The sequence below is a fragment of the Labeo rohita genome, chromosome 1, assembly GCF_022985175.1.
Source record: "Labeo rohita strain BAU-BD-2019 chromosome 1, IGBB_LRoh.1.0, whole genome shotgun sequence".
Classification (NCBI taxonomy): Eukaryota; Metazoa; Chordata; class Actinopteri; order Cypriniformes; family Cyprinidae; genus Labeo; species Labeo rohita.
In genome coordinates, this window is record NC_066869.1 from 31,291,711 (window position 1) to 31,316,919 (window position 25,209).

The 25,209-nt window shown below is 36.7% G+C and overlaps 1 protein-coding gene and 1 long non-coding RNA gene across 4 annotated transcripts; both read left to right on the plus strand.

Moving 5' to 3' along the window:
• The first annotated feature begins 1,687 nt into the window (after positions 1 to 1,687).
• LOC127168867 (uncharacterized) lies at positions 1,688 to 5,468 on the plus strand. Of its 2 annotated transcripts, XR_007828151.1 has the most exons (6): positions 1,694 to 2,054; positions 2,963 to 3,027; positions 3,589 to 3,635; positions 3,766 to 4,189; positions 4,306 to 4,403; positions 4,838 to 5,468. It is a non-coding gene; the product is annotated as an uncharacterized LOC127168867 (long non-coding RNA). The 2 variants fall into 2 exon arrangements; XR_007828152.1 differs by lacking the exon at positions 4,306 to 4,403 and having other exon boundaries at positions 1,688 to 2,054.
• A 2,520-nt stretch (positions 5,469 to 7,988) lies between these two features.
• On the plus strand, positions 7,989 to 24,648 carry snapc3 (small nuclear RNA activating complex, polypeptide 3). 2 transcript variants are annotated; one of them, XM_051115876.1, is made up of 9 exons: positions 7,990 to 8,306; positions 8,371 to 8,442; positions 10,277 to 10,358; positions 10,437 to 10,541; positions 10,648 to 10,797; positions 10,926 to 11,008; positions 14,147 to 14,305; positions 19,072 to 19,179; positions 24,344 to 24,648. In XM_051115876.1, the coding sequence occupies exons 1-9, from the start codon at positions 8,065 to 8,067 to the stop codon at positions 24,489 to 24,491; spliced, it is 1,149 nt and encodes a 382-aa protein (XP_050971833.1). In that variant the 5' UTR covers positions 7,990 to 8,064; the 3' UTR covers positions 24,492 to 24,648. The 2 variants fall into 2 exon arrangements, with proteins under 2 accessions (XP_050971842.1, XP_050971833.1); XM_051115885.1 differs by lacking the exon at positions 8,371 to 8,442 and having other exon boundaries at positions 7,989 to 8,306.
• Positions 24,649 to 25,209: the final 561 nt, after the last annotated feature.

Below are 25,209 nucleotides of genomic sequence, written 5' to 3' on the forward strand. Positions count from 1 at the left end.
GTTGGCCGATTTACATGGGCCCCACGATCACAAACCCTCCAATCTGATCATTAGTCAGAGGTCATGGCTAACTATTTAATAGACCGCCTCATGCTTGTCATTTTTTAAATAGTGGTTCTGTTTAGCTACTATTATAAATCTAGAATCTCACCTGATGTGCCCCTTGCTCCATCTAACCTGAGATCTAGTACTTAACCCTGGACGCATATTTGCAGTAACATACACCTTCAAGATATAGGATATATACAGAGCTAATATCAGTCATTCATAATGCTGCAAGTGTATGTATTCTGAAAAGTACAAGAAAGAGAGTGGGAAAAATAGTCCCAATGGTGGAATAAGAAATGTACAGTAGCAGCTGGAAAAGGAAAAGGAAGGCATTTAAAATACTGAAGAGAACTCATAATTGGCAAAACATGATGATATATAAGAAAATTTAGGCAGAAACTAGGAAAATAATAAGGGAGATAAAAAAAAAAGAGTATTGGAGATTATTCAGCAAAGAAATTGGGAAAAGTACGCCAGTAGTTGGAGTGTGGAGTATGATTAAAAAGATGAGTGGAATCAGGAGAGAATATGACTATCCAGTGTTAAGTATTGGGGCAGAAATTGCAGTATGTGATAAGGACAAAGCAGAATTGTTCAGGAAAGTATTGTCAAAAGTAAATAGCTCAGATAATTTGATGAAGGAAAGTAAGGATATGAGAGAGAAGCTGTTAATAGAGTATCCATATATAAGGGGGAAAAAGAAGGCTACAAATAGCCCATTAGATGTTCTGTTCTCATTTCCAAGTGATGATTCTTTGAGAATAATCCTTTGAAAATTATCCCCATAAAGAAACCAGGTAAAGATCCTAGTAATCCCCTAAATTTCAGACCAATTGCTTTAACATCACATTTATGTAAATTAATGGAAACATGATTACAGATCGACTGATGTATAATTGTCACGGATTGGCCAGGCTCGAACACCGGTCACACCCAACGATCCCTCTCACCGGAGTACTAATTATCTCACACCTGCACCTCATCAACCACACCCTTTATAAGCACACACCGCACAACAGTCACTGTCCGGGCTCGTCTCTACGAAGCGGACCGATTGTGTCTCTCTATGCGAGTGCACGATACCTGTTACTACGAAGCGGACCGATTGTGTCTCTCTATGCGAGTGCACGATACAGCTAACATTGGTCCGACGGCAACGTCGTGTCCCTGGCCAAAAATAGTCGCGGTAGGACGGCATAAATCCGTACAAATATGTAACACAGAATACTTCCTAAAAATGCATTCAGATACGTTTGTACATATCTACAGTTCTCTGGGGTTGCATGTATAATTGTTACTTTTAAGTTTTAGCTTCGTGTAGTTCAGTATATACACTGTTAACCAGTTGTGAGAGGACGTCCACAAGGTGACGTCCTTTACACGTGCATTTATAGTCCATCATGACCCTATGAAATCAGTATGAAATATGCTAAAGCAATTGTGCTTACACCTTGATTATTACTGTAATAATTTATTTAAGTGCCCCAAGTAGTTTTAAGAGGCTCCTCCAGTCAAGCATTACATTAAAAATAAATAAATAAATAAGTAAATAAATAAATAAAAACAGGAAATTGTAATGAAATACAAGTCATTTGTATTTACATCTTGTTTAATGAATATTCACAAAGTGCTGTGTGGTTAAGTGATTGCAAAGCCACTGAATTTTAGTCATAATTCTGCCCGTTTTCCGTAAATTGCAATACGATTTTATTATTTTAAGTTTATGCATATACATATAAAACAAATATCTTCAGTCACCATTTGAAGTCTGAGTTGGGTGTAGATTGCCAAAACTGTGCTGCCAAGATGTTGTAACAAATCTCGCGATAGGATAGATCATCTCGCGATAGGATAGATTATCTCGCGATGGGATAGATTAGCTCGCAATACAATACATTATCTCGCGAGAAAACTTTAACACGTTTTTATCTTTCCATAACCAGGAGGAGAGCGCGTCGTTGTGTTACAAAGCTTTACGCGTTGATTTATTACAAAATCACTGGTGGGTAAGTACATTTTGTAGTTTTTTATTAATGTGGTCGAGTTGTACTTGTTTGACAGGAAGGAAAAGAAAGAAATAATGTGCACATTTTCAAATGAAACGTAGTTTGAGTTTGGCTAAAATTAGCTAGTGTGCTAAAAGTATTTTTTTAAATAATGCTTGAACAACAAATACATAACTAAAGTGCCAAGGGCATGCACAGAATGTTTGTATAGAATAACACAATGAAATGAAAGGACTTCCTAATCCACAATAACTTAAAAGTACCAAATAAATACATAATTTTATAGCTTTTTTTGTTTGTAATCTCCTTTATGGTCCTCTTATAAATATCTATTTCCTTAAGTGCCACAGGAAAAAAAAAAAAAGTTTTCTAATTGCTGAATTTTGCAACGATTAGTAAGTAAATTAATCAAGAGATTGATAATTTAAGCCTCATTTTTCGACGGCTGAGCCACATATTACATGTTCGTATAATAAAAGAAAGTTACACACCACTTTGTCATTTATAAATCCAGAAACCTCCCACTGTAACCTCTTTGTGTATTGACAGTGCCAGAAAATATGAGGTACCGTTTCTGGGTATAATGTACATAATGAACAATTTACATCTATATTTTCAACAAATCTGTTTACAAATGCTTATCAGGGTAAAATTTGTGGAATATCTTAAATGAAACTTATTTTATTTTATTTTGTTTGTAATGAGATATTTGTAGGTAATACCCAAACTTTACTCCAACTAATATTTCAGATAAACTTAGGAGATAACACATTGTTTACTAATTTCTTTTAATTTTCACTGTGTGGTAATGTGTATATAACTTTAAGAGATTGCAAAGCTCTTTATAAACATCTTCAAAATTTCATAAAGTGGTCCTTTATTTTCATTGCTTTTATTTTTTCCAACAGTGGATGCACAACATGACACCATCAGCGTCAACAACATTCGTGGACCCGTGGACACATGTTGAGGTGTAAGTGCTAATGTTTAAAAAAATTAATGATCCGAATGTGTACAACCACGAAGTTGCTTTTTTGCCGTTACAGGGCAAGACAAACGCAGTCCTGTCAATTACAGAATAAATGTTAAAAGAACTCCATGTTGCCCTGAAATAACAGCTACAGCATCTAGAAAAATTTGAAGAATATGTTATGATTTTGAAAGTCCAAGTGACACTTCTAAGATGTTGTAGTACTAATCAAAAGATTACATGGTTAATGACACTTTATTGACACTCCAAGGGTGCAATTGAGGTCACGACTCCATTGTCATTGTAAGTAGTACATCAGACCTTAAGTAAACTTTCAGATGATCGTTCCCCTCGTCACTGTAGAGAAAACAAACACTGGGCAGTAGAAACAGTTTTGGTTGGCAGTTTGCTCTGGCTCAGATTTGCTCTGTTAAAGTCTCTAACCACAATGTAAGATTAACATTAGAAGACATTTCAAAAGATTAACTTCTGTGAAATTTTTAAACACATTTTTATGTCTTTTGTGCTTCATTAATTTACATTAGAGTGCGATTTGTCTTGCAGGGTCACATAACGAACATCTGTCAGGCCATGTGCCACAACCAAACAAGGTATTGCAATTTTTGTCATGTCATTCACATAAAGAGGATGTCCTTTTTTTAAAAAAAAAAAAAAAAAAAAAAAAATGTAACTACGTTCAAATTCTTACTTTTCACACTTTTCTTTTTAATGTCTATATAGTATTGTCTCCAGTCCCAAATGCTTCATTGCCATCCCAGTCCCAGAGGACCCCCAGTGTATGTGAGAATTTTGCTGTCGCATCTTATTTTATACACATTATACCTTAATACCAACACAGCCTAATGTATAAATACATACATTTCTCTGAATCAGAATTCATACAGTTAAAAATATAGAGGCTACAATGTCTGTCATTGCTCAACAATAGGTAAAGTACAGCCAGCTAATTTGACAGTAACTAATGCAGTAAAATTGCACAGCAGCCTTATTACTTTACCTTCACTTATAGCCAACCCTGGTCCTCGAGAGCCACTGCACTGCTTGTTTTCCAGCTGTCCCTGCCCTTCCAGCTTCTGACTGACAACACACCTGATCCATTACTAATCAGCAGTGAGTAAGGCATGGATAGTTGGTAAACAAGCAGGTCAGTGGCTCTTGTATTTTAACATTGCCATGATGCACACTACTGTTAATTTGTAATACTGACCATATGTTAAAATGTTCATGAAGTGAAGTAATACTGAATAATTTTTTTCACAGAGTCATGTCAAATGCTTAATGGCCAAATTAATTTATGAGGGGTGGTGGCCAACTTTCAAAGCATTTCAAGGCTACAGCTTTGTACTATGTAATTTAAGGTAATTTTGGCCTTATGACATTTTAAAAAAAAAAATCTCATGTTCCTTGTCCATTATTTATTTAAAAGACCATCTGTCTTTATCAGAAATGTCCTGTTCACGTTTACACAGTTACACATCTACTTTATTTCAAGAGCACCATAGAGATATTGAAGAGGCAGTGGACTAATGCTGTTTTTTATGTACTCTAGCACACATCTAATGCAGAAAATGTTTTATAGACACAAGATTATTCTAGACTAAAATAACATATAATACTTAGTTTACTTGTTACTAATGCTTCTTTATTGAAACGGAAAAAGTCTTGTTCCATTGTATTTTAAATGTATTTGTATAACCTTAAAGGCATTTTCAAAATAAGTGCATGCCATTTAACTCAATTTTGCCATTTTGTTTCTTAAATATCTTAAAATATTCATGCTCTCTTCCCTCAGATGCTCTGAAGAGGTGGAGTCCAACTGCCACAGACTCCGAAATTGATGCATTAATGGCGGAACACCTAAAACACGCTCCAGGAAGAGCTGGGGGCGGTGGTTATAAGAAATAAGCTGTTTTGAGAGACATTTACATGTGTGTTTACATTAATCCAGTATTTTTGTTTTGTACTTGTTTGATTTATAGCTGTTTAAAATTTAATGCAAAACCGTTTCAATTAAAAAAATTGAGTACTGCCACAATAATAATGCTTCTGGAAGAGCAAGTGCTTGTGGAGCAACAAAATGATAGTAAACATTTTGGAATAATGATAAATAAATAAAAGATTATAAATATACATATGTGTTCACTTTTATCTGTTACCTTGGTTATGTTCTTGTTTGAATAATGGCTACTTAAAATTAATGTCAAGCTTTGAGAAAATTGGTGCATGCTTAGAATTAACTACATTATATTATTTCTGTTTTCATGTTTAAATAGTAGCTGTTTAACAAATGGAAGACCTTGAAAAAAATGTAATATGCACAAAATATGTTGTAGTAAATTAGAACGGTCTAATTCTTGCTTAAGTCCACACAATGTTTTATTGTTTGTAATGTACACGTGATTAAAACGTTTTGTAGACGTTCAGGTCTGACTGGACCGACTTTGGACCGTTTTTGAACTTGTAGTAAGTTAAGGTGTCTAAACATCGCGACATAACTGATTGCCTTTTCACGATGTTACAGAATGGGTGTGTGACTATTTTATTTACAGGCTTATATACTAAAATTATATTAACACATAAATTAACACATAGTATAGAGATACAGAAGAAGACACATTTAGACGTCCAGGGACGCACAGAAAAAGACGTGCATCTCACGTCCAGATAACGTCAAAGACGTCGGTTCAACTTTCATTTTGGAACTATTTTTCAACCATGACGGGACGTGTCGGAGGGACGTCATTTCAACGGTCCTTACACGTCCAAATGTTTGCTGGGTATCTACGAGAGGAAAAGATCGTTAATCAGCGCAGCATCTATTTCAGAACATTCTAGACTGTTGATGTTTACTCACCTGTCAAACATCTTCAATCTTCGTGTTTCTCCTGTGTGAAATCAATAAACTGTTACCGATTACATACCTGGTGTTCCGTCTGCTTCTATGACAATAATATGGAGAAAAATATTTTTTTTCTCTCCATATCAAAGTGTATTTAGACTTGGAAAAGGAACAATGGATTCAATTAAGACTAATAAAGAAACAGTAGCGGTTTTCTTTGATGTTGAGAAAGCTTATGATATGTTATGGAAAGAGGGTTTGTTGATTACATTAGATCAATATGGAATAGGTGGAAGATTATATAATTGGATTAAAGAGTTTTTAATTGAAAGAAATATTAGAGTAAGGGTTGGGGAGTATATATCAAGGAAAGGAATTATTGAGAATGGTACTCTGCAAGGTAGTGTCATTAGTCCTTTGTTATTTATAATTATGATTAATGATGTATTTGCAACAATAGAGAGAAATATTAATAAATCATTGTTTGCGGATGATGTAGCTTTGTGATTTAGAGGTAGGAATGTCAAGTACATCAGTAATAAAATGCAGTCAGCCTTATTAAATGTTGAGAAATTGTCTCATAAATGGGGTTTTAAATTTTCTGTCGATAAAACCAAATATATTTTCTTTACAAATAAAAGGACAAGTATAGACTTAAAGTTGAATCTATATGATAAAGAGTTAGAACAAGTTAAAGTGATAAGATTTTTAGGTATGTGGTTCGATACAAAGGTTAGGTGGAATACACACATAAATAAGTAAATGCAGAAAAATTGTAAATTGTAAAAAGATTTTGAATGGAATGAGCTGTATTTCAGGACATGAGTGGGGAGCTGATAGATTTGCATTAAAAACAATTTACTCAACAATGATAAGAGCAATATTAGACTATGGATGTATTGTTTATGGATCAGCAGCTAAGACACAATTAAGAAGACTAGAAAGAATTCAATCGCAAGCTATGAGAATCTGTTGTGGAGCTTATCCTTCCTCCCCAGTTCCAGTGTTGCAGGTCGAAATGAGGGAGTTGGCAGTTCATTTAAGAAGGATGCAACTGTTATTGACGTATTGGGCAAATTTAATAGGCCAAAAGGATAATCATCCAATAAAAGGATTACTTGAGGTAAGTTGGGAACATGGAAAAAAGAAAGTTAATAGTTTTGTTTGGATAATTATGGATTTAGTGCGGGAGATAGAATTAAATGAGTACAGAATTATTCCAACAGTAATTTTACCTACAACACCTTTATGGATTTTACCTCATCCAAAAATTGACTTATTCTTATTGGAAAAAAGACAAGAGAAAGTTCAAGAGCCACCAGAATTGACAAAAGAGTATTGGGACTAATTATGAACAGTATATACAACTTTATACAGATGCATCTAAGGATCCAAATGGCCAGGTGGGAGTAGCATACATCATCCCAAGGTTAAAAGTGTCAGGAAGGAAAATAATATCAAATATCAGTGTTTAGATGTTGTCTTGGAGATCCTACAGTTATTGTATATGTTGCATCAGGCAAATAAGATAGTTCAGTTCTTGTGGGTTACGGTGCATACAGGGGTGGTGGGAAATGAGGAAGCAGATCGATTAGCAAAACAGGCAATGGGAAAGGAAAGTATAGATATGCAAATTCTGTATAGTAAAAACGAACTGAAGTCAATAATTAAAAAGAAGATAATTAAAATATGGCAGTTTTATTGGGATAATGAACAAAAGGGCAGGCATCTTCACTCAATACAATCAATGGTAAGCAAAGGAAGGAATTCAAGAGGGAGTAGCAATGAAGACTGTGTTCTTTCAAGACTAAGGCTGGGGCATACAGAACTTAATTCAACATTAAATATAATAGGAAAACATCCAACAGGGCTGTGTGATTGGTGTGAAGTCAGAGAAACAGTAGAACATTCAGTCCATCCAGACAAACAGTCCTCATTCAGTGCAATAGATATACAAAGGATAGAAGGAAACTAATTGAAGAACTTCAGAACAATGGCGAGCAGCCAAGTCTCTGATCCATCGCCCACAGTAGATGGCGGTAATGCTCTATTTAAGAATGCGAACCGCCAATAAAAACGAGTAAGAAAAAGAAGTACAGTAGGTGGCGACAGTGCTCCTAAAAAGTTTGTCGCCATAGAAGAAGAAGAATCTTTGCGTCAGTGTTGTTTTTCAACTCATTATGGCTAAATGCAGCACTTTGATGAGCGAACAAAAACAACATGAAAACGTGCCTGTTTATGAGTTTATGGATGTAAACTCTAAGGAGTTTCATGTCGGCACATTTAGGGATTTATGGCTGGATGTGTTGAATCCGGAGGTGTATTCATACAGTGACACAGCCTCAGAGATAGAGGACGTGGGGTTCATTGAAGAGATGGGCATTGAACCAAAGACACTAGAGGAACTCAAAAGCATCTGCAGGTATAACAGAAATTAGTGTTTTGTTTCTGTATTATTTATTTTATGACATATACTGTCTTTTCAGTGTTGATTCTCTGAGAAGTGGACAGGAAGACACAGACAATGTACCGTCAGATCTTCATTTATCCACACTAAAGTAGGTTAAAATCTCTCCCACCAGCAAACAATGTTTTTTTTTTTAACGGAAATAGGTAATGTAGAAATGTCTGGGAAAATATGAAATATGGACCATTCCGTGTCAAATCAGCAAAATTTCTTAAAACTTTCCCAGGCTCAATTTTTTGATTTTGTTATTTTGTTATTTTTTTTTTTTTGTAAAAAGACAAATATAGATAGTGATGAAAGGCAAAATATTAATGACTCAGATGTGTACTGAGTAATCCCCCCATAGAAGGGGGGTCAAAGTTGAGAAGTTTTACATGAGATTTGGTGCTAGGTTGAAAGGTTGATAGATCTATTAGTAAAATCTTCATTCATGCCTACGATTGTTCAGTCCCAGAAATATGGAAATCTTAATGCGGCTCCATGAGTAAATTGGTAAACTGTACACATTTTCAGTGGTCAAAAACTAAATGTGGGTCATTTAGCATACAGCTGATACTTTTTTCTCAAGAACAACTAGAACTAGAAAAGTCTCTTTTGTCTCTTTTTTTTCTATCAACACAACTGCGTAGAACATAACTGTCTGAATGCCAAAAATATTATTTTTCCAAAGTCTGCATGCCTGTAACTCTAAAAGTGTTCTAGATATTTTAATATCCTTTTAAATATATGGGGATTTCAAGCAGTTCCATGTTCAAATTGTTGAATTTTACCCATTTTCAGTGATCAAAATGTGTTTCACTTTGCACACAGCTGATACTTGCTGCATTTAAAGAAGAATATCTGAAGAATGAATAATAATTAAACTAGAAATTTATCTTGTTTGCTATTATGAAAAGAATTGTATAAAACATAACTCTTTGAGTACCATAAATTCACTGAACTTGGTTAAGCTGAGGCACATTAACTTGCTGTCAAAAGTGTATTTATAAGAATTTAAATTTGAATTCGTTTATCAGAGATATTTAGAAGATGGGATTTTGTTCATTTTAACAGTTTCTGAAGCTACCAAGAGTTACCACATTTTTTGAGACTGAACCACATAGAGCCTAAAAAAGTAAGCTCCAAATGAAAAGTTTAATAAGAACAAGAATCTAAAATGACATTACTTGTAAACTTAGTAAACAATTACTTGTAAACTCAGAGAGGTGTGTTGTATTCTATTGTTTTGAAAGAGTGAAACAATATACATTTCTAGTTTTAGTATTATTTGTACTCCAGACATTTCTCTTTAAACACAATAACTATCAGCTGTTTAAACAGTTACCAGAAGGTTAAAAAGTTCTTTAGATAATCCTCTTTGATACAAAAAAAGTATCAGCTATATGCAAAGTGACCTACATATCGTTTTTGACCACTGAAAATGTGAGCAATTTACCAATTTACTCTTGGAGTCGTATTAAGATCTTCATATCTCTGGGATTGAACCACTGAGGACCATTAAAATAAAGATACCAAAAGGAAAGTTAGCTAAGAACCAGAATCTAAAAGAATATTAAGTAAACTTAAATACTTAGTGAGTTATAGGAAAGCAAACTTGAGGCAAAAAAACAAAAAAAGTGCTTTTTGCTGTTTTTGAATTGTCGCTGTTGGCATATAATGAAATACAGATTGCTAAAGTCAGCAGATTTTACTAACAGACCTACCAAGCTGTGCGTAAAAATAAAATATGATGATGCCAGCTTTCTAAAGTAATTTTATACCCCTCTAATTTGGCTCCAAATTTCAGGTGAAACTTGACATTTTGACCCCCCTATACAGAATAGTGGATTACTCAGTAAATACACATCTGTGACATTTGTTTGTCTTACTACAGAAAATATATTATCAAAATCAAAATTATATGTAAAAATATGCTGCTTTTTCAGATTACGCAAGAGAAGACAAGATTATAAAGAAACTCTCACCAGAGACACTGTGGACAGACATGAAGTCTATGCCAATGAAATGGTATGTTCAGTGTGAGAAATCCTTTACAAACACATCATCTAAATATGAAATTTATACCCTCATTCTTTATTTATGCAGGAGATGATATCTGTGGGTAAGAAGCCTGATAACCTTAGAGACCTGATTCCTGAGGGAGAAATCATATTGACCTTTAATATTATGTATCCCATTCTGTTTCAACGGGTATGTCCTGTATGTAACGTATAAATGTTAAGATAGATTTAATTTCATAGAGCAGTAGTCTCTGTAAGTTTCTCCATTTACTGAATGTTTATTTTAATTGTGCCAGTTTAAGCATGTGAGGGCATATCAGACCCTGCAAGTGTTGGGCTCTCAGAAGTTGAGTGATCTTAGAGATGCCATCTGCTGTGTCAGTGACCTGCAGGTGTTTGGAGAGTTCAGCAACAATCCGGATATGGTACCACAGTTCATCAGCAAGGTTAGAAACAAACGCAAACACAAAATTCCATAAAAACACTCAGTATAAATCACATTGGAGCAGGGTCAAACTGACATTGGCAAAGACAGCAAACATACAGTTGAAAAGTGCATGTTTGTTTTCCTTAGGATCATTACAAGTCTGCTTTCTTTTTCTTCAATGGAACATTCTTCAATGACACAAGGTTCCCAGAATGTCAAGACATCAGCACGTAAGATCTAATATGTAGATTGATACTAAATGAAATACTAATGTTTAATTCTATATGTTGATACCAATAATGTAATGTAATATGTCAGCTTTTTAGACATGTTTATGTTTATGCAAGGCTTGCAAGCCAAGTTACAAAAGACAGTAGATGAAAACTGCAGATATGAAAGACAAATCTTGCTACAGAAACTCATCAGAAGAATTTGAAACCTGATTTGGACAGAACTCATTGTGAATCTGTCACCCTGTACTCCAAACCAAAAATCACAGGACTTGTCCTTTTTCATAGCATCTAATTTGTACATTCACTACAATCAATAATACAATTACACTACAATTATCACTTCAATACATTTAATAACTCACCCAAATATTTGATTTGATTATATCATCATTATTCACTTTTATGTTCTTAAAAACCCTTATGGCATTTAACTTACTTGGAACAGAAGGAGAAATGTTAAAAAATGTACAGGCCAGAAAAGAAGTGGTCTAAAAGTATCAGAATCCTTTCCTTCCACTTTTTGTTTTGTTAGAGCCTTATGTTTTTTTTCCCCCACATAAATCTACACTCCATCACTTCCATCATGTTCAAAAAACAGATTTGCAAATTTGATAAAAAAAAAAAAAAAATAGCACATTACATGCATTTTCATAACCTTTGCTATGACGCTCAGTTGCATCCCATTACTCTGGATCTCCTTTGAGAATGTTTTTACACTTTAAAGTCCACCTGTGATAAATTCAATTATCTTAATATTTTTACGTATGGTCTAAAGATGCATATCAGCTAAAGATGCATATCAGAGCAAAAACCATGCCACAGGGTCAGAGAAACTGCCTGCTGATTTCAGAGACAGAATTTGTCAAGGCACAGATACCAAAAAGTCTTTAAAAAATCTGCTGCTTTCAGGGATTCCAAGTCTGATTGCTTGTTACATCATACCCAAAAAGACTTTTTAGGCTGCAGAAACTTCCATAGGTTCTTGGTTCTTCAACTAAGTACTGAATTACATGTCTAAATACTTAAAAATAGCATGGGTTCAAATGTAAAAAAGAAGGGGTCTGAAACATTTCTAAATGCACTGTAATTAAAGTGAATTTGGATTCAGACTACCAGGCTCCAACATGGACAACAAAAGTTATATGCCTTTAAAAATTTCATTAAGGTTGACAACTGGTCATGTTGCATAAATATAAGTTCATGGACATTTCATTGACATTGAGTCAAAGACTCCTGTAATCACAAGTAATCACCAGTGATTAGGGCTGGGCAATATAGGCAAAAAAATGATCGTGATCATTTTTTCATATCAGTCGATATCAATAATTATCATGATAAATATCGAGTTTTTATTTCTTTCTACCTTAAAGGCAGATTTTTGCTACAATGTGAAAGTTGTAAAATGGTTAATTGTGGCTTTAAACTATTATTTATGGTCAGAACATGACAAACGCTTCACGTTTTTTGAATTCTTTTTACGGTAATTTTTCCTTAACAAGGTAAATATCTTAATAGAAAAATATCTTTTTTATCTTTTTATACACCTTTAATATCTTTTTTTTACACCTTTGCCCCATTAACATTTATATCAAACATTTATCAAATTCTTGTTATCGTTTATAAAGGAAACTTCTATTGCACAATAATTAACGTTAACAATTTATCGCCCTGCCCTACCTGTGATCGGAATTTGTCAAGAACTTCCCTTCATCGCCAGATCACTTTTGCTGGCAGGGCCAAGTGCTCTGAACAAATCCAATCAAATGGACGGAGTGATCCAATTTTTTTAGACCCTGTGTCACAATTTATTTTAAGGTCCAGTTCTCGCTATTAACAAACCTTTAACTAAGGCTTTTGTTTCAATAAACTCCTAATTTGCTGCTTATTAACAGTTAGTAAGGTAGTTGTTAAGTTCAGGTATTGGGTAGGATTAGGGATGTAGAATATGGTCATGCAGAATAGGTGCTTTAAGTACTAATAAACAGCCAATATGTTAATAATGGACATGCTAATAAGTAACTAGTTAATAGTGAGAATTCCCTATACTAACGTGTTACCAACCCTGTTTCCACCCTGTTTAGTAGGGGTGTAACGATACATATATTTGTATTGAACCATTCGGTACGAGGCTTTCGGTTCGGTACACATTACAAACCGAATGATTTGTTGGACTAATCCTATTACATTAGGAATATAAAAGAGCTTAAAGTGTGTGAAATATAATGTTCTCAGTGCCACTGTGCCCAAACGACGTCACAGGAAAAGTGATGTTTGCCCCTCCCACCCCCAAAGAAAAACACAACTCAAAACAGTAGGGTTGTGACAGTGAGGTAGTTCGTTAGAGTTTTCCCTCTTTTCATCACTTTTATTCGCTTTTAAATAGTTTGCAAATGGCTGTATGCATTTTACTTTCACTTTCGAATTAGCTGCAATTCGGCATCAATTGATTGAATTGACAACAATAAAACAGTACGCCAAACTCACTTATATAAAACATGGAATGTTTAATTTAACAAAATATGAACAGACACACCAAGCTAATCCTATCATATAATAACAAATAAATTACACAAAATATAAATATAAAACACTGAAAATCAGCAAACACAGTGAAACCAAATAAATAAGAAATAAATGTTAAAAAAGCTTCCAAAATCATCTTAGATGAACTGCAAAAGTCAAAAGGCCTTCCGAAGTATACAATATTTTTAAAGCTTTTGTATTTTGTTTCGAAACTAAATCTTTTGTCAGATTTCTCTGCGATTTCTTTCTTTTTGTTGTATCGAAAATTTAAGAAACCGTGACCACTGTGTCATATTGAACCAAACTGTGAATTTTGTGAACCATTACACCCTTAATGTTTAGTACAGACATCTTGTGATTGGATCACCTAAAACATCTTAAAACTAGACTGGGCCGCAAAGCACCATATTAATGGCTGCAGACAGCAGAGGGCAACAGTTTTAAAATTTGGTCTATTCATCACAATACTATTATATGGCTTTACAATTCTTTGAAGTGTTCTTGTCTATGTTGTTGCTATCTTTTTGTCAATAAATAATATAGAAGAAATTTAGTTGATGGAAGAGCTAGTTGTTGATTTTTACAGACTTATTATTTGTGTATTTGCTGAAGGACAACACAAGAGTGGGCCCGAACCAGAGACTTCCCAGAATTCAAGACTGCTAAGATGGAGGACACGTCTTTCTATGACCTGAAGATGAAAGTCGGGTTTCCATATTTATACACTCACCAGGGTGATTGTGAGCATGTTGTTATCCTCACTGATGTCAGGTCAGCCCTTTCTCATTTTATGCTCATTTTTCCAAGATTTCATACACGTTTATTTTCAAAGCTTCTAAAAAAATTGTTTAATTCTACTTACAAAAATAATAGAGTGTAGTGTTTCACAGTAGTTACACAGATTTATACAACAGTTCTTTCTGGTCCTCGAATCTGATTGGCTGATAAGAGTGCGATATTAGAGTCCAACAGAACTCAGGCTTGGAATTCTTCTGGAATTTATTGCTGACTCTAATGTCTCTATAGTGGTTAAACATGAGAGATTTATTTTGGGTGAATTTAACTGGTAGCCTTTGGTCTCTTAAAACTATTATTTGTTCCAGAGCAAATAGTTTTAACAAAATCTCATTATGTTATGTAAAATCAATGCTGTATATAATCAATGCTGCCTTTGTACATTTCATTGAATTGCCTTGCAACTTTTATGATGGCTGTTGTTGTTATTAAATATTATTATTTAATAAATAATATTTTATATTTACAGAATAGTATTTAAAAGAGTTTAGTTTTTAAAAGACTTTAGTATTAAGAAATGGCATATGCGTTCGTGCTGGTGATTTTAGATTTTTTTAGAGTCAACAGTTAAACTGTTTCATCATGAATATGAAGAATGAATGCTGGATCGGATTTTTAGAGTCAGCAGTAAAGACTTTTAGACTGAAAAATAAACAAACGCGGTTAGAAATGTCTCGGTTACATCTGTAACCCTTGTTCCCTGAAGGAGGGAACAGAGACGTTACATCATAACTGACATATTTGGGGTCTCACTTGGGATCTCAATCACCTCTGAGCTTAAGAAAACAGGCCAATGAACAATGGTGAGTAGAATTTGCATGCCAAGCCACTCCCCCCGTACAAACGGGTATATAAGATGGCAGTTCAGGATTATGCTGAGGAGCCGAGACGCATCCCGGCATTCAGCATAGTTCAGGATTGTGGCAGGAGGACGTCTCCGTTCCCTCGTTCAGGGAATGAGGGTTACAGATGTAACCGAGACGTTCCCCTTCAGTCATACTCTACGACATTACGTCATAACTGACGTATTTGGGGTTTCCTTTGGAAAACGCCACAATCCTGAACCGTGTTACGTAGTTGAGGTGCTGACAGGAAAGCGTGTTAGGACAAATGAAGCTCAACATGTAACCTTCCCAATGCCCTGTAAGCCAGATAATGGGCCCACCAGAGGTGCCAGGTATCTGAAATAACCCTTGGAGGGCAGAGCACAATGACGAAATTTTAAAGCCATGTGGGAACTGGGTAAAATAAAATATCTGTTAAGATACTGGGGGAAACACGCTGGAATAAACCGTGGAGAAAAATACTGAGACATTATACCACAACCTCCAGGGGGTGAAGGAGACCCCCTGTCAGAGCACAATCATGGACTACTCCGTCCTAATCCGGACTGCGGGGCAATGGAGGACCCAGAGTTCCCTAAAGGGAACAACTGGGAGAAAGTGCACGGATCCGTAAGGAATGGCGCAGCAAGCCGACACCAAGCTACCCTCTTGCAAATTACCTGAATAGGAAACGCAATAAATAAGAACCTTGCGAAGGTGATGGATGTTGCCCGGCCCGCAGCTTCTAATATGTCTGCAAGAGAGGCGCTGTGCACAACGCCTAGGAGGAGTAACAATTCGTAGAGTGGACTCGACTCCTAGGGGACACAGCTCACCTTGGCACTAGAAGCCGAGGTGAGGCATCTACCACCCAATGGGCCACCTTTACCGAGCATGAGTGTCAGCATACCAGGTTCGGGGTGGGTCAGTAAGATGCACCAGCAGAACCTGCTCCTCATCCTCCCCGATCTCGCACAGGTTTGTGCAAGGAGGCTCAGTGGGGAAGCCGTACTTGAGGAGACCCCGGGTCCAGCTGTATGCCGACTCAGACAGGAAGAAGCTGGCAGAGGGAGGACTCAGAAGAAGCAAAACAGGTCTACCTGAGCTTCGCCAAGTCGACTCCAGATAAGATGGACCCCCTGGGATTAGAGTCGCCATTCTCGGGAAGAGCGCAACTCAACTTTCTTAAAAAAGTGAATGGCGCGCAGCGATTTGAGACTCCAGAGGAGGAGCATGCGACGGGAGCGTAGACCACCTTGGTGGTAGGTGTACGCTACCATGGCTATGGTGTTCTTATGGACTAGTGTATGTTTGTCCCGCAGCATTGGTAGGAAACAGCGGAGGACAAAGCACTGATAGCAGCTTGAGGCGACACTGAGGAGGACGCCAACCCAGACCTGTACCGATACGTCTGACCCCTAAAGCAGACCAAAAAACACTCTGTGTCAGGCAATCGGCATAACAACACATGTCCTTCAGGTTGAAAGCTGTAGCCCAGACCTAGTGCTGAAAACTAGAAACGTGTTTCTGTTTCAGCCACCCGAATGATAGCCCAAAGAGGGAACCAAATCGGGACTCAAGAACCAGGATAAGGCGAAACCCACCGCTCTTTTCAGGTTGTCTGGACCGACCAAATCGACCAGCAGACAGGCTAGGTAGATTTAGTAACTGCACAGGTTTAGTAACTACCTGCAAAAAATAGGGTCATAGGGACGGTACCAACACCTCCGTGGCGGGACAACCAGGTTTTTTGTTTTTTTTTTTTTTTTTTTTAAAGGATGGCTCAACCGGGGAAGCAAGCGTCCTGAAGTAGCGCCAGGCTGCTGAGGCAGCGCTTACCACAATCCACGATCCTGCGTTGTCGCTACTAGAGTGTGAAGAAGCGACGCGTCCTGCGATCCCAGCTTGGTTAGTCCTTGGGTACTTTACTTCCAGGAAGCCCCGCTTTCATGCAAGGCAACCCAATGGCAGACTGCGCCTCGTAGGTGTGGCCAGCTCAGTGCCCCTGTGGCCCTGTTGGGCGACAGGCAGATGAAAACGTTGCCCTTCCGCAGGCACTCTCAGTTGTTTTGCTGCGTGAGAACTGCCCAGGACTGCTGGGCCAAGTCCTGGACAGTGTTACCGAAGAGGCCAGCCTGAGAGACGGAACACCAAGAAAGCGAACTTTGTCAGTGTCACACATCTCCGCTAGGTACAGCCAGAATAGCACTTTTAGGCCACAAAAGTGGACATCACCTGACCGAGGGACCACCCTGAGACTTTTCAGTCACCATACACAGCTCCTGCATCAACCTCGAGTCAGAACTATCCTTGTGCAACGTCAGAATCATGGCCTGAAATAATGCAGGAGGGCCATGCGTGCAGGGCGGATGTGGCATGGCCTGCAGCGCTGTGAGCCCCGCTTTACAGCCAGGGCTGGCAATGCTTACAGGCTTAGGCGGGAAGCATGGACAGCCCCGCCAGGTGGCGGCGTTTTGAGGGCACGAAAGCCCGTAATCGCACACTCCACAAGGCCACCCCCACCCGCGAGGGTAGTGCGGGGGGGAAGAGCTGAACATGTAGTTGAGCTCTTCATGAACCTCCGGGAGGAAGGGCAGCAGGGGGGGCACAGCTAGAAGCCGCGTCCGTAGCCAGAAACCAATTGTCAAACTGCGAACACCCAGGGGAAGGTGGGAAACCCAGCCTCCAACCTGGCGGTCAAGGTTGCCTGGGGGAACATGGCCGTCAACTTAGCTTCGGACTGCATGCCCATCCATTGCTGGCATAACCCATTCACAAACGCCATCTCAACATGCATTTGTTTACATCCCAGACCTGTGGGATTGCATCCCAGCCATGCAAATTCCACTTACCAGTGTTCATTGGCCTGTTTTCTTAAGTTCAGAGGTGATATGGCTCCCAAGTGAGACCCCAAATACGTCAGTTATGACATAACATCGTAGAGTACGACTGAAGGGGAACTGGAGTTATTTTTAGTTTCAACAACAGCTTGACACAGCTAAAAAAAATGCTCTGAGCAGCACTGTCTTCAGAGATCACCCTTAACAGATGAAAGAATATTAACATTACGACAAAGATAACGCGTTCCTCAGTGGACATTTAAACTGTTTCATCATGAATATGAAGAATGAGTGCTGGATCGGATGCAGGTAATCACGATCACTCAGTCCATCTACCTCTCATAGTACTCTACTCCGCTTAATACTCTGAGCTTTTAATACAGTAATACAATAAGATTTCAGTGAAGCAACTCAACGTTCCTTCGTTACTAGTTCTGAAGTGACGTTTTAGAATTAGTAACGGAGGCTTAGGCTTAGCTGTTAAACTGTCAAACTTCGATTTGAATCCGTGGCTGAAGGAAGTAGTACTGCACAAAAGTTTTTAAAGACATTCCGTTGTTCTTATTTACATACTTGTGCCGTCAAACTGTTGTATAAACACAATATCACACTTGTAGACGTGAGATATGGCTGTATATCGGCATGCTGTAATTACCTACAGCCTACATATCTCATGTTTATGAGTGTGATATTGCTCATATATATATATATATATATATATATATGGTAACACTTTATTTTGATAGTCCACTTTAGACATTCTACTAACAGTAAGTAACTTTGCAACTGCATGTCAACTAGTCATTAGAGTATTAGTAGACTGTCTGCTTAATATCTTCTAACACTCTTCTAAACATTGCAAGTATATGTCAACTTATTCTACTAACCCTAAACCTAACCTAACAGTCTGCTCTGAGAATTAGTTGACATGTAGTTGCAAAGTTACTTATATGTAGTAGGATGTCTAAAGTGGACTATCAATATATATATGTAATATATAATATATAATCAGTCATGGGTTTAATAGTGTATGAAAAGTGGAGTTGATTTGATTTGTTTCTGTCTTATATGGTGTTAGACTGGTCCATCGGGATGACTGTTTGGACATCAAGCTCTACCCACTCATCACTCACAAGCATAGAGTCGTGACTCGGAAGTGTTCTGTGTGCCATCTCTATATCAGCAGGTAAACAGTAAGCTTATATAGAGATGTTCAGCTTTAATGCCAATTTATAGGTTTTCCAAAAATTCAAACTTACTTTCCCTTTTGAAATTTCTGTCTGGGTTTTTACAATAACAGTTTTCAATTTATAACTTATATTCTTAGGTTTCTGTGGTTAATATTGTTTTATTTTTCTGACTGTCAAGTTAAAACAAACTTTGATTTTGACGCGTTGCTGTGGAGACCTTTAGGGTCTTTATTATAGACAATACTTTTCTGCAAAAGAAATGGCAAAATGTTAATTAAGTCACTTTCAGAGCAGTTCTAGACATTATGTTCATGTACTCATATATTGAGGTGGCAGAGGCTAAAACACGTCACACGTTTGTGTGTTGTAAACAAAACTGTGACTGAGCCATCCACTAACACAGACACGTAGAAATACGGCTTTTATTAAAATACATTCTTAAAGTACCGGTACTAGTAAAATGCGGAATCGTACCATTTTTAAAAGCAGGGTATCGCGATACATTTTAAGTACCGGTATATCGTGCAACACTAGTGCAGTGTATGCCTGGCTTAAGTCTCATCAAGATTTGTTATGAGACCATATTTTACCTTCTAACATTGAAAACATTGGGGTTTAAATACAACCCCAATTCCAGAAAAGTTGAGACGTTTTGTAAAATGCTTTTTTTTTCCTTAAAAAAACAGTACAAAGAAAAGATGGTTGCTACACACTCCAAAAAAGTTGGGACAAAGGCAAAATAAAAGTGAAAAGGTTATAGAATATCCAAACATAATATTGTGAAAAAAGATTCAGGGAATCCAGAGTCTCAGTCTGTACAGGGTAAGGCAAGAAACCTTAGTTGAATGTGCATGACCTTTGAGCCTTCACATGGCTTTGCATAAGAAGCCGTCATTCTGCGGTGTTAATTATAGCCAGATGAGCTCAGGAATACTTCAGAAAACCACTGTCACTTAACAGTCTGCCGCTGCATCAATAAATGCAAATTGAATCTCTGTTACGTCAGGAGAAACCAGAGGCCAGAGCTCATCTTAGATAGTCAGAAAGACAGTGGAAATGTGTGCTGTAGTCAGATGAATCCACATTTTAACTTGGTTCTGGTAAAAACGGACATCGAGTTCTCAGTCCCAAAGACCAAATGGACCCAGTGTTCGCAAAATTTCAAAATGGTAGCCCGAAATGTCAATTTAAAACATTTCCAAAACAAATATTGACAATATCAAGAAAGGAATTTTATTTTACTATTTACAGGGTATCTCCGGGATTTTTAAAAATCCATTTAAATGGGTCATAAAAATATTTTGTACTGTTCTCTAAGGTCCACTTGTAATATTATCAAGATTTTTACATCAAAAAACAAAATATAGAAGTAACAGTCTATTTTCTGTCCTGATTTGACCCCACTCATTGGAACTCTTCATTTGAATAGGCTTGGCGGATTGTAGACTCGGAAGTAAATGCCCACTGGTATGATTGGCTAACAATTGTGCATATTTGATAGCCTACATTCTTCACCGATTGCCGCTGTTTTATTTAGAATAAAAAAACCTAAATGTTCAGTACATATTAAACGATATGTAATAACAGACAAAGAAATAGTGACCATACAATAAAAATAGTTACTCTCATGTGTGTGGTGCAGCAGTACTGTCGGATCCAGTATATTCGACACAGCATTGTCTTTTAGTTTCAGTCTTGCTGAAAATCTTGCATCAAATTGTGCCGTGTTTGTAAATGAATTTATTGTAAAATTAAGTGAACAAAGGATCAAGTTCATACGAATGCAGTCTGGAACTTCATAAAAAAAAAGTTCATCCACTCTTTCCTAATATTGGGATCAGAAGCAATGCAATGCTAGGACTGTTTTTCAAAAACTTGGCACAGTGTAGCACCTTGTTGTCTTTGGAGCCATTTTGGGTAAATAGCGGGTAAATAACACCCTTCTTGTTATTTACCCAGTACGTGCGCAAATCGGTGGGTGGGGCTAAACAGGCAGTGCATGACGGTGTATTAAACTACTGCAAGAGCATGGAGGGCAGATGACTGTTTATGCTTTTGAATTGCTCTCGTGGTACTTTAGCCGCTTTTCCACTATCAGGCCGAACCGTTCTCTTTGCTTAACCGTTCCATTCCATGCCGATCTGGGCCAGTCAGCACGGATACGGTTTCATTTTTCACTGTGGTGCTGATAATGGAACTCTTTGGAATGTAAATAAAAATGCCTCAGTCGTTGCCTTGGTAACGCAATTGTAATGTAAACAGCAATATTTTTTATATGATATATTTATATGATATATTTTTTTGTATGATATATGATTTATTTAAAAAAAAGTATATGATATTTACTTTTTTAAATGACAGAAAAAAGGACACAACTCTTGGCGCAAAAAATAAAATAAACAGAAGGAGACTGTCATGAACCCACTCCTGAACGTCAGTCTGCTTGCCACCAGAGGTTGCTTTGACATTCACATCTCACCGACTGTTACACCACACCCCGGACTACGTTTCCCATCAGCCATTGTGGCTATCACCTGTGTCCAATCAGAGACACTATTTAAACCCCGGTCTTCCTGGCAGTCACTGCCGAGTATTGGTTTGCGTTTAGCACTTATTTGTGTGTTAGCAACTGTACGGAGCCCTAGTCAGTTTGTTTTCTAGTCTAGTCTAGTCTTGTCTTGTTCCTAGTTATCCGAGTCTTGAACCTTTGCATAGTTATATCGTCTTGTCTGTCTCGCTGCCTGCCTTTTGCAACCCTCGCCTGTCTGGATTATTCTATTGTCTCGCCCTCCGGATAATTTTCGCCGTGGATTGACCCTCGCCTGTGTTACGGATTACTCTTTGTCTTGCTGTCTATATACCTGTTTGCCACTGTCTGACCTTGCCTGCCTTGACCATGTCTTTGTCTCGTCGTTTGAATAAAAGTTTGAAATTGGATCCGCCCGCTTCATGCTTCATCGCTCACTCCGTAACAGAGACGACAGGTATAACATTACCAACAAATGCTGAGGGGATATGCATGCCAATAGAGATGGACACAGCTCATGCAATAATATTGTCAATAAATGTGGTAAAAAGGAATTTTACCTGCTATAAACGCAGCGTAGCTGTTTACTTGGCTGTTTGATCAAATGAACAAGCTCAGTCATAAAATGGCACGTTCCACAACCTGTCGTTTTGGCAGACTGGCTTCATATAAGATATATATAAGATGTTTAAAACGATGAGAAAGCTTTATAAAAAGATGAGAGAGGATTATAGCATTATAGGCTGAAGACAGTCGGAAATACATTCATATAAAAACACCTGCGCCGCATTTGACTTTGGAACACGCCATACCCATATTTATTCAATGAAGTCATAGCCTTAATCATCACATTAAGCCATATGAATTCTCGTCTTTCCATCCTCAAATGCAAGACCTCTTGAAAGTATTATATAATTTATATTACTATACAATTTAAAGTATTTGAGACTTTTTATGGTCTTCAATTTAAACAACTAAATAGAAGACATTTTCAGGACTGACGGGAACTCTGTATTGAAGATAGCCCATCGGGCAGGGAGTGATACATTTTGGTAGATTGACTGGTAGACACAATCGCCCAAGGACGTCGAGCCTAGCGATTTTGCTAGCCCTGGCACCATCCAGACTTTCACTAGCGACACATGCAAAAGTAAATGCGTGTCATGGTATTGGGCTTTCAGCAGAGCAAATAGCATTAAGGTACCATTGACATGGAGGCATATATTGGAGTTTTGAACATATACTGTCATCAAGATGTTGTCTTTCATAGGAAGTCCATGGCTTTTAGATCAAGACAATACCAGGCCTCATTCTGCATGTGCTACAACATTGTGGTTTCGCAGACACAGAGTGAATGTGATAAATTGCCCTACCTGCAGTCCAGATCTGTCTCCTATTGAAAATGTAGGAGTAGCAAAACCAAATTTACGGTATTTACTAGTTGCTATATCAACACTATATAGAGGAAAAAGGTGCGCCAAAATTCTTTTGAAGATATTGCTGAATATTTATTTATTTAAGTAAACTTCTGTCTTTAAGTACATTTTTGATCTCAGTTTTTAGTTATTTATTGAAAATGAGACATATCTGCTGTTATTTTAATCTCCAATCTGTTATTTATCTGTTTAGATAGTTTAATGATTCGCAAACCAGCAGAAGACACTAACCAGTTTTACATTCCAGTTACACAGCTGGGGAAGGTTGTGACACTGCGTTATAGTTGCGCTAGTATTAAACTATGCTATTCAATGATAGCAATGTAATTTACACCATTTACTTCTATGGATTTTAGTGAGAAACCACAAGAAACAGGTGAATAAAGACTGACAATCGATGTTTAATGTTCAGAAATTAAAAATTTCAAGAAATGTAAAGCATTTTGGCTTGTTTTGTGTCTCTTGTTCTATGAGAGCTGTGCGTGGAGGGAGGTGGAGGTGGATATCTCTGTGTTTTTCTGAATGTTTCATCTTGCCCACATTGTTTTGAACTATACTGTATAGCTGTGTCTTGCGATCAGGGCCATCCCAAGCAGTGTTGTGATGTGTTCATTGTCAAACTCCAAAATTAGATTAAAAGATTATTTTTAATTCTTAAAAAAAAAAAAAAAAAAAAGCATTACTTATTTGAAAAAGTTTGAATAATTTTATTTTATTGACAAAATATTTTAGTTTGTCTTGTATATATTTTTCAATAGATCAGAGAACATTTTAAGCTGTCATATGGTCATGTTACAAAGTATTCTCAATTCCCAAACAATTAAATATTGTATTTAAAAGGAAAGTTTATGTGACACCATGTTAAACATTGCCTGGTCCAAACTTTTTTCGGAGTGTGTTGCAGCTTTCAAAATCAAAATTTGTTCATATTTACAAAATACAGTTAAGTTGGCCAGTGAAAACATTGGAATTCTTTTTTTGTACTCAATTTAATGAAGTAATAAATTGTAATCAATTTAATAAAGGTTAAAGAAAATGAACAAATAACATATTCTTGATTTTATGGCATTTCACAAAACGTCCCAACTTTTCTGGAATTGGGGTTGTAAATACTAATTAAGAAAGCAATAATGTACTATCAATAATTAAATATTGTTTTGTATATTGAAAGGAAATTTTTTTATCTTTGCATGGCAGATGGATAACAACCAATGATGCTTTTGCCCCTACGGAGCCCTGCCTGTTTTGTGACCAGTGCTTTCGAATGTTTCATTATGATGATGAAGGGAATAAACTAGGAGATTTCCTGGCATATGCCTATGTTGATCCAGGCACATTTAATTGATCTTAAACTGAAAATATACCACTATTATAGTGTTGGTAAATGACATTTTCCATATATACACTTTTTTTTTTTTTTTTTTTTTTTTTTTGGATCTGATTCTAAAAAGTATTTCATGTGTAACAAATCAGTAGTTACCACAATAAACATTTCAACCTTTCCATGCAGTTGTTTTTTTCCCCAATATCTGTTTCTACTCAATTTGCTAACATTAAAGTTTTAATCAAATATATCTCGCTTACATTTATGGCCACAGTATAGAAGTTTAACAATAAAAAAAATATTTCCTCATGGTTAACACTTGAGTGTCAACAATTATAATGTTAAAAGCTATGTACTCTGAAATTGAATTGAAATGACACTTAACCACATTCTCCAAATTCTCATCATTACAGTAAATAAGATGTGTTTAGTTTAATTTCACAGTTGCTCCACGATTATTCAAGGGTCAATGAATGAAATAAATGTACTTTATTTCATTTTAAAGCTACTGTACAATATTAACCTCTAAGTTCTGCACCATTTATTAAAGGAAACGTTTAACTTTATTTTTATTTTAATTATTTCTGGTCAGTTGTACAATGGTTTCTAGGCAGTATTTTATAAATGAGGCCCTTGATCTCAACTATTCTGATGTAAACTCAACCTTTGGTAAACAGTTTTAAGACTGGAAGAACATCAGACACTTTAATCTCCTGAGATATGATCAATGCAAACACAG

Coding starts and splice junctions, on each gene's coding strand:
- snapc3 (XM_051115876.1), top strand. CDS start 8,065: ATGGCTAAATGCAGCACTTTGATGAGCGAACAAAAACAACATGAAAAC. Junction 10,542..10,647: donor ATCCCATTCTGTTTCAACGG/GTATGTCCTGTA, acceptor TAATTGTGCCAG/TTTAAGCATGTGAGGGCATA. Junction 19,180..24,343: donor TGCCATCTCTATATCAGCAG/GTAAACAGTAAG, acceptor TTTGCATGGCAG/ATGGATAACAACCAATGATG.